The sequence below is a fragment of the Dendrobium catenatum genome, unplaced genomic scaffold (assembly GCF_001605985.2).
Source record: "Dendrobium catenatum unplaced genomic scaffold, ASM160598v2 fragScaff_scaffold_1132, whole genome shotgun sequence".
Classification (NCBI taxonomy): domain Eukaryota; kingdom Viridiplantae; phylum Streptophyta; class Magnoliopsida; order Asparagales; family Orchidaceae; genus Dendrobium; species Dendrobium catenatum.
Window position 1 is genome coordinate 594,389 of NW_021319594.1, and position 10,649 is coordinate 605,037.

The 10,649-nt window shown below is 32.7% G+C and overlaps 1 protein-coding gene across 1 annotated transcript; it reads right to left on the bottom strand.

The window, feature by feature from the left end:
* Positions 1-1,945: 1,945 nt before the first annotated feature.
* Positions 1,946-3,514, bottom strand: LOC110111007 (scarecrow-like protein 23). Its single transcript, XM_020842686.2, has one exon. It carries the CDS (start codon positions 3,389-3,391, stop codon positions 2,006-2,008), a length of 1,386 nt encoding a protein of 461 aa, XP_020698345.1. The 5' UTR covers positions 3,392-3,514; the 3' UTR covers positions 1,946-2,005.
* Between the last annotated feature and the right edge of the window lie 7,135 nt (positions 3,515-10,649).

A 10,649-nucleotide genomic window follows, 5' to 3' on the forward strand; every position in this document is an offset into this window, starting at 1 on the left:
TAATTAGTTGTGATATTATTTTGGAAATAAAAGAAAGAGTAATAAGATGAAAGAATTTAGAAAATATGATTTTTTTTGTTACTTATGCTATTAATATATACCAAATATTGATAACTTGATGAAGTATTGTACTAGGAAAAAAGTTATGTTAATTTTTATAACATTAAATATGAATTTGTGCATTAATTTTTATTAAAAAGATCATCTCACTATGTAATCTATTGTGAATAGTTCATAATGCCTTATAATTTGATAATATTAAAAAGAATAGGAATTTTTACATATGTAGCATCTAAAATTATTAAAATTATATGTTTAACATCTAAACTTATATATTTATGAATATACCACATAAAATCTCATTTTCCTTCTATTCTATCACTTCATTGAAGCAACGACATACTTGTATTCAATGTGTAAGGATGCCATTAACAGGGAAGACAATCGTTGATAGTGATTTTTGACGGAAGGTTTAAACAGAATATTAGAATTGATTATAAGAGGGACTTTATGTGGTATATTAGTATATATAAAAGTTTAGTGTTAAATATGTATTTTCAATAATTTAAGATGTTATGCATGTAAAAATCCCAAAAGAATAAGCATCATGCTATACCATAATAGTTAGGGGTGTCAATTCGGGTCAACGGGACGGGTTCGGGTCGAACCCGAAACTGATTCGACACTATTCGGGTCAACCCGAACCCAGCCCGTTTTTAAAAATGGGTTAGGTTTCCAGGCCCGATCCGACACGAATGACACTGGGTTGACCCAAAATTGCTAGTTTTTAAGTCAATATCGGATCAATCTTCGATTTTTCGGTCAAAAACGGGTAAAAAATGGGTCAATCTCAAATTTTCGGGTCAAGTATGAGTTTTCGTGTCACTTTCGGATCATTTTCGAGTTGTTGGGTCAACCTGAACCCGACCCGATTTTTAAAACAGGTTGATTTGTTAAACCTAAACCCAGATTTTCTCGGGTCAGGTTCGTGTCGTGTCAAAAATTGACACCCCTACATCTAGTGGGATAAAAAATACACAATCATTTGAGTTAATTTTAGATCACTATTTTTTCTTCTTCTTTGAAGAGATTTTTGTTAAAAAAAATTTACTTTCCAAAAAAAAGTAAAAACCTTATCTTGCACGAAGTCCAAGTCCCCAAGAGATATCTCCCACAGTTCAAATGTATCAAATTATAGAAATAAATAAGAGAAACTTGAGCTACAATAATTCAGTAATTTTTAATTTTACAAATGCAATTAGTCAAAATTATATGCCCCACCGGTTTGAATAAATGGAAACAAGAGAACAAACTAAACTAATTAATACCAACGCGGAACAAAACTTTTCACATTTGTACTTTTATTAATTGCATGCAAACCTCCCCCCAAGCTTTTCAAAAAGTTGAGGATCTCCCCAAAAGATTAAAAAAAGCTATTAACTATTTAGTACTTTGATCCTTTGACAAAGGAACTTTTATTAGGTCCGGTATAAGGACGTTGAGGAACGTCAGGTCGGAGACAAAATACAGCCAAAAAACTCGGTATTTGCTCGGTATTACTAGGTATTATTTGATAATAACGAAGAATACCGCTCTTTGAAGATCAATACCGAGTTATACCGAGTTGTACCGAGTTTTTTCTAGGAAAAACTCGGTACAACTTTTGTATAACTCGGTATAGCTTGGTATAATTCGATATTGAGTCTTCACGTGATGGTATTCCTCGTTATTGTTTGGTATTGCTCGGTATTTCTCGTTTTTTGACGCGATTTGACCTCCGACCAGACGTTCCCCTACGTTCGGTCGGAGGACGTTATAATTGTGTTCCTTACCAAGTCACAAATCCCCTAATTTAAAAAAAAAAAAATTAAAAACTTTATTTTTCATGTGAAATTAATTCTTAATTATTAAAAATATCTATATATAATTAAAATAAATAAAGCTATGATTTCCAATCTGAAATTTTATGGCATTATACAATTTAACAATTTAGAACCAATTTTCCTCAGATGACAAGACTATCACTGGTGTCCATCTCCTCTCCCTCGCCTCCCTCTGCTTCTCCGGCAACGGCGGCCGGCCGCCACGCCGACGCCGTTAACAGCGACAAATCTTTCCAACCCAACTTCAATCTGCCCCCTTCCTCCACCAGCGTGTACCCCTTCCATGGCACGATCCCCAACAACAAGCTCGCCTGAGCTGCTGGACTTCCGGCGAGTGACACCGGCCGGAATCCCACTCGTCGGAGCTCATCCCCCCATTTCTCTACCCTCACTTCACCCGTCCTCTTCGGCCCGCCGATCGCCACTATGTTCCGAATCTCCCCACCCAAAACCCCTCTCTCAACTTCCCACCTCTCCTCCCCTCCTCCACCTCCATCTCCAATTGCATCGAACAGAGCAGAGTAGTAATGAAGAGCTTCGACGAACCTGCAGAGAAAGTCGCCTCCTTGGACGAGATCCTGCTCTACTACGGTGACGATACGGGGGCGGATGGATTTGAGGATTTGCGCGGCGGCGAGATCCGATCCGGTGATATCGTATAAACAATGTTGCGTCCAATGGATGACGATCGCTTCAGATGGGTCGCTGGGTCTGAAAGGGGTGAGATCGGTGAGGTCGCCGATTTTGCCTTCGATCGGGGTGAAATCGAATGGGATTCGAAATCCGGCGGCGAAATCGGCGAGGCTGCGGCCGGTGGAGTCGAGGATTTCGGCTGCGGGGCCGATGCCGGTGATGCGAATGGACTGAATGGGACGAGCGCGGGAGGAGAGCATGTGAAACAGTCCAGGCCATTGAAGGCCATGCATGATATCGAAGTCGAGGATGTGGACACGGTCGTGGGAAGCTAGGGCTTGAAAGATGGCTTGGTTGGATGTGAAGTGAGAGAATTTGAGAAGAGGAGAGATGGAGTTGAGGAATTGGAAGGAGCGGGAGATGCGGCGGGTTAGCGTTAGGGTTAGGGGCTTGAGGGAGAGAGGAGAGTACGTACCGAGGAAGGAGGAGAGGATGCGGGCATGAAGGGCGTCGGCGAAGTAGGCGGCGACGCGTTCAGGAGAGGATCCGAATGGAGAGGAGAGGGAGGAAATTTCGGGGAGGAGAGTTACCGCATAGGAGAGGTTGTCGAGGGCGATGGATTCGGCGCAGTGGAGGAGGAGGGTGAGCAGGCGGAGAATTCGGGATTCTTGTTCTGGCGAGGACGAGGTGGATGTCGAGGAGGAGGTGGCGCAGGCCTCGGCGAGGGGAGAGTAGTGGGGCTTTTTTCCGGCTGGGAGTTCGTCGGAGTTGGAGGAAGGGGAAGAACGTTTGGAAGGTTTCATGGTGATCGCCGGAGCCGCGTCGGAGGTGGAGTTTGCATTGATGGACGATCGAGGGAGCAGGCTTTGAAGCATGATGGGTGGGATATGGCGGTCCAGGATTTGGAAGTAGGGAAGGCTGGAAGAGAGAGAGAGAATGGATTCTCTGGAAGGAACAGGGAAGGAGGACAGTGAACAGAGTTTCAGAGTGTTTGAGGGTTGTTCTTATAATTAAATCTTTGATTTAGTATACGGATAGGGAGAGACAGTAAATTAAATAAAAAATATATAATTATTATTTTAAGATTTTTAAAATTTTTATTTTACTTTTTATTTAATTTTTTATAATCAAAGATCAAACAGTATTAGGAATAATTTAATTAAATAACTATTTAAAAATATTAAATATTAAAAATTAATATTTATATTTTTTGGGGGAAAAGTATTAAAATTCTATTCTAACAATTGCCCAAAAAGTATGAGACAATGAAAGGAGAATAGGACAAATTATTCTTTGCGTAGTCCGAGAGTCGTCCAGAGACTAATAAAAATGTGTCATGTCACCCCAAAAGTGTATCAAGCTTCGTGTCGAGCACGATATAAAGTGGTACCGAGCCACTCAGTGTCGTGCTCGATAACAAGCTATACCGGACGGTTGTCCCATCCGGTATCCGCATAGAATAGTCTCTCGGAGAATAGTCTGCTTCAATTAATTAGACTCCATCATTAATTATGTATGCATTTCACTTCTAAGAAATGGGATTAGGTTTACTAATGATGAGACTTTTGAGGTTAGAGTTGATAATTCAATTTTTTAATCACTTAATTATGAGAAGGTTAATTAATCCATCTTCAATTTTATTAAATTGTTCAAAAGTTAAGATGAAATTGGTAGAGAGCTTTCTCTCCATTCTCCGATATGTACATATTATATTTCATAATAATTAGAAATTTAGAATATTACATGTCAAATTTAATTTGAGCGAAAACAATTTATTTTTAATTAATTTTTTAGTTAATTTTACTTAAATTAAAAATATATATGGGAACGGGTATCCACCCGTTGTCAATCTCGAAAGGGCGCTTGGCGGCATGATTAATCCTCGACAGACCTAGAAGATGCACCCACCCAGAAATCTCCTAGCCCGCACTTAAATGTGCTGCACTTAAGAGGCGCTACTACTAGAGAAGAATCGAGCACGGTTGGGGGGTTCCCAACTGTACTCGCCACCAACGAAACTAATAAATGGTGGATAATTAAATATAAATTAACTAATAATCATTCTATAAATGTGTATGTAACATTTATTTATAAAGTCTATATTATGACATATAATATTAAACTAAATATTAAATAAAGTAAGCTGTCAACTCCTGATAAATAAATCTTAAAATGACACCGTATTAGCATCAGGCGTGTGTCACAAGCAAGATAATTTGAGCTTTGGGCTTCATTCAAATAAAGCTGGAGCCAACTCTAATTCAGTTAAATAATTACTTTAAAAAATAATATATTTTTTATTTATTTTTAAACATTTTTTATAATAATAATAATAAAAAAATAATAATATTTTAGAAAACATTAAGAAAGCCATTCCAAACCAAAAATAAGTCTAATAAAAAAAATATTTTTCATCCTTTCTAATTAACTCTTTTTAGGTATATCTCTACCTTTTGAGTTTAAATATTAAAATATCAAATATGAACATATGCTTAAATCTACATATCCACCCATTTATTTGATATTTTCATAATGCATATATCTTTAATATTATATTTAATTTTGAAAGTTATAGAAAATACAAAACCTATTTTATTAACATGGAATAAACCACCAAACAAATAATTAATCCATAATTAGAAACATATTTTATTGAGTTTCTAACGAGTAAACTTATTGACAAACATAAATGACAAAGTTAATTAATATTCAATTTTCGCTTTATTATATGATATAAATTAAAAAATTATTTTATCTCATAAATAAATAAATAGAAGAATATTATACAAATGAATGTTAAATTATTCATCTGAAAACAGTGAACAAAAATCTTATCCTTGTATTTTGCCAAATTTTCAGTCATTATGGGCTTCAGAGTCCTTAATTATGCTTTAGGATTAGTGTACTGTATAGATGATTAATATTACACTCATCTTAACACAAATCTAAAAGCTTTTAAATCCACACTAACTATATTTTTAGTGAGAATATTCTAAAATAAAATATTATTCATATAGCCTATTAGGGGTGTAATTGTGTAAATGAATCAAGCCGAGTTCGAGTCACCTCTAGCTTGAACTTGAGCTTGATTAATTAGTTGAGTTTGAGCTTGAGCTCGAGCTTTATTCTAAGAGTTCGAGCCGACTTATTTATTATAATTCAAGCAAATATATTAACAAAATGAGAAATTATAAGTAAAATAATAAATAATCACTTAACATAAGAAAATAATATAGAATTTTTAAATATTTTTTAGTAACATTATAACTAAATCTGGAATGATAATACATTAAAGGGCATTTTAATTTAATATTTTTAAATTAGCTTGTGCCAACTCACGAGCTAACGAGGAGACAGATCATGTTCAAGCTCGACTCGTTAGCTCATTTATCGAGTTGTGCTTGATCTGACTCATGAGTCAGGATTCACTTACACATCTATAGCCGAGCATGCAGTGATCTCAAATATTTCGTAGACGCACTCGCCAATCATCACTTACCAAATGGTGAATAAGCAACACAAAACGTGCTACTTAGTTAAATATTTTTAAAATAAGGCTAAGACTTTAATTTAGACGGCTTTTTTACTTCTAATTAAAGTAGATTTTTAGTTTCATATTAAAATGCTATTTTAAGAAGTAGTAAAAATGTTGTTTATTATGTGTGGAGTCCAAACCCAAAGAACCATTCGGTTTTGTGACTGTGAACAATAAAAACACGTAAAAAGCACAACGGCTTTGTGACTATATTTTTATTATATGGATCCAAAATATAAACGTAATAATCTCTCTCCAAAACGGCAAATTATTACGTTCAATAATCCGGACACCAATCCAGACGCGCCATATCACCCAAATACATCGGGACCCAGTGTATTCGGGTGATGTGACGCATCTGAAATAGGTGTCCGGACGTCCGATGACCAGACGTAATAATTCGCCCCCCAAAACAAGCCTCACACATGAAGAGGAAAACCAGACGCTACCGTGGAAGAGCGGCGTTAGCGTCGGGTAGCTGCCGTCCCGTTTGTCGCTTGCTTGGATTTATTCACGTTTGGTAGCTTTACAGGAAGATTAATAATTCGGCGCCAGTTTGGATTCATTTCCGTCAGCTCTTTTTTTATTTTTATTTTTTATTTTTTTAATGTGATTCATTCGATTTATTTAATTAATTTGGGATATTCTGCAATTGCTTCGAATCTAATTTTATCATATTCAAATTTGTTAATTTTTTAACTAGCTGAATTTGAAATTAGTTCGAATTTTAAATTTTTATGTATTAAATTTTTATTGAATTTGTGTTATAATTAAACTTTAAGTAAATATAATAAATTATATATTTAATGCTAATAAATTTTATATATGATCTTGAAATGTGATTAAACAGTGGCTTATTGGCTTGGTTGGACATGATTTTGAATGCATATTTAAATTAAAAACTATCATAAATAAAATTAGGATTATCCAATTTCAAAAAATTTTGAGCTGAACTGATTAACTAAAAAAACTAACCCACAAAAAAAATTAGTCTGATTCAAATTTGAACGAGCTTCGATGAAGAGGTTGAAATCAAATAAAAAATTAGGGCAAAATATTTGGAGGATCACGTGACCTCTAAATCTTGCACGCTTGCTATCAAATCGAGAGTCTCAATAAGATGAATAAAAGAAGCCCAAAATCGTCAAATTTCGACATACTTAGGGCTCATAAATGTAGAGAGAAAATTCTATTATTCAGAACATTAATGTAGCGAATGAATGTTCCAGATTTTGGCCATAGTTACGAAGAATCTTAAAGCTTAACCTAAGCAACCCCATCAAATTACTTTGATATTGTTGTCAGAGGACCAATACCGAACCACCTCTATCGGACCATAATCATTCGACTATCGTCATTGGACCATCGTCCGACTAGAATCCTCTAACCATCATCGCCCAAATTAGTGTATCAAAATTTTTAGGTTGAATATTATATTATAAAATCAGACTTTAATTTGAGCTAAACTTAAAATGTAAAAAATGTCATCATATTAAATAAAAATATAAAGAACTTAATTTGTATGAATGTAGCTTGTTCATATTGTAAGTTTGTGGCATGGATTGATATATGAAAATTAAGAAGTAATGTCCCAAATTGAAAAAAAACAAAATAATTATTTTTTGCACTAATTAAAGACCAATCAATTGATAGTTGATGAACATTTGTAGCTGGCCCTTTGTCTTGATTGGTTAAAGACAAATGATTGAATTTGAATCATTGGTGTTTTATGCTAATATGTTTGGGTAGGTGAGCAAAATAAACTTTATGTTGTAAAATTTGCTCAATTTAATTTCATTAAATGGCCTTTTAATTTGAATTAAAAAGCCGTTTCAAATATTCTAAATACATGAATTTTAAGAATATTGATTCTTAGTTTGAAATAAAATAAATGTAGGATAAAATTTTGAAGTATTTGAAATTCACCATATAATTTAATTTAAGTGTATTTAAAAATATTTTTATTTGACCAGTTTTTAAATACATCGTAGTTTTTTTTTTCAATTTAATTTCCACCACAGCTGTCAAAGCTCGCATCTGCCGCCACGCACCATTGTTGGATGGCACTGAACTTATAGCCGGCTGTAAGCTGCCACCGTCACCCGCTACCATCGCTGACACCACTGCCACCAACACATGCAAAAATTCAAACTTTTGTTTATTCATTTACTTAATTTTCTCAATATATATACAAATGAAAACAAAATGTATCAGGATATATGAATAAAAATAGATAAATACTAAAAAATTTATTCATAATATTTTGTTTTTATTTTTATTTAATTACCCTTCACTTTTAAATAAATCTGTCTTTCCACTCTAACAATTCTCATGTAATTTTTTTGCCACATACAAATATCTATCTCCTCTTCGATTGGGTGAAATTTACTAAATCTTCATTTGGCAACGGCTTTCTTAATGTTTTCTAAAACAACTTTTTAGTACAAAAATTTCGAGTTAGAAAAAATTTAGCATCGAAAAATTACTATAGAAAATAATAAAAAAGCTATCCCAAACAGAAATGAGTTTGTTCTATTAGGCTACAATTTGAGCAACATCAATGTATCTTGTTGAAGAAACAATTATTATTGTGACATTGCTATGTTTGTTGCATTGATAACAATGAAGTTGCAATGTTCCAAATTGATAATATTTTATTGAAAAATGTTTGTTTTATGACCAAATTATTGAAGCACTAAAGTCCAAGCAAAATATAGTTGGAAAGTAGTAGCTGGCCCTTTGTCTTGATTGGCTTAACACAAATGGTTGAATTTGATTTTTGTGATGTTTAGGTGAACAAACTATATTTTTAAATAATATAACTCATTAATTGGATTTCATGAATTTGCTCATAGAAACCTAGAAAATGACATTAATTATTATGGTATATTATTATTATTATTATTATTATATCTCAAAAAAATTCATATGATCAACATAAATATAGATGCATTATTTTATATTAATAATTTTTTAGAATAAAAATTAGGATCATCTAAATTTTGACTTCATCAAACTTATAACCGATCTGAGCATTTGGATGAGATGAATTCATTGATATCATAAGTGATTCTATTTGACTCTAAGGCTTTGTTTGGGTTAGTTTTATTACTGCTTCTTAAAGCAGCTTTTAGTACAATAAGAAACTCGTCCCAGACGAAGCCTAAATGAGATCAAATTAAGCACTTTAAATATAATAAAAAGTTTAAGGTACTAATTGAAGGATTAAACAATCTCTAAATCTTACTTGATTATAGCCAAATCCAGTGACTTGACGAGACGAATCCAACAAGCCCAATAATGTTTTCCTTCTTGAATTTTTCAATTTTAAAATTTCGATATCACTTACAAATTTTATCTGTGTATGATAAATTTTTCCTGATGAATAAAACTACCACAAATTGTTGTTGAAAATTTTCCCTTACCGAAAATGATTGGACTATCATAATCATCTTATGGGCTAAAGGTTCAAAGTTAATTTTTGACGATTGATATGAACATCAACAAGAATAATATGCCTAACAACTTAGATTTTTGTTCTTTAACATTATGCATTATTAAGTAAAACAAATAGATTGCTTAACTATCAATATTCTAAATATTTAATTGATCTCCTTAGCTTAGAAAATACTTTATAATTAACTTTCTTTTGAATGAGAGGATAGATTCTCTTCCAATTGGCCACAAGCTTTATCTTTCAAATTGTTCATATTATATAATTAATTAGTTTTTATATTTTTATATTTTTTTAATATTTATTTTTTAATTTTATAGATTCTCTTCTCATCCAAATAAAAAAATATAAGAATATTCTTACATAATTTTTTTCCCACATACAAATGCCTATCTCATCATTAGGGAAGATCATATATATTAAGGGAAAAATTAGGATAAATAAAATCTTTTTACCAATTACAATAATTAATGAGTCTTTTTTAACAACTTAATTAATTTTAATCTTGATTAGCTAATTATGTCTATTTTAAAGGGTTATATTTATATTTTAATGTTTCTCCACCATAGATTCCATCAAATGAAAGCTTCAAATTAAATTGACATGAAATAGTTAATTAGCTTAGAAATTTTATATATTTTTAACTGAGCTTTCATTACATATATTATGATTAGCTTATGGTCTATGTGTACTATATGGAAAATGAGATATAATTGAAATAGAAATCCAAAGACTAAAAACAAAATAATTTGTATTGGAGTGCTTTGGATTTTTATAAGATTGTTACTAGAAGATAAGTTAAAATAATATTTGCAGTTATATGGAGCATTCATAGACTTTTTCAAAAAATGAAATTTTTGTGGAATTTTTTGTTTTTTGTTTTTGAAATTAATGAACAATAACACATTCATTCAGGATTTTTTTTGTAGCATTTGCAACTTTTTATAAAGGTGGTTGTAAAGTAATAACATAAAAAGTAACTTATTTTAAAAGCTATTGTAAATATTATTGTTGCATCCTAGAACATTTGCGGTGGTAGAGAGATAAAGAGCTTAGCATCTTAGTTTTGAATGCAAATCTAACACACAAATAGATAAGAGAGAGAGAGAGAGAGAGAGAGAGAGAGAGAGAGAGAGAGAGAGAG

Bases quoted from the DNA above. Each gene is read 5' to 3' on its own strand.
- LOC110111007 (XM_020842686.2), bottom strand. From the start codon at position 3,391: ATGCTTCAAAGCCTGCTCCCTCGATCGTCCATCAATGCAAACTCCACC.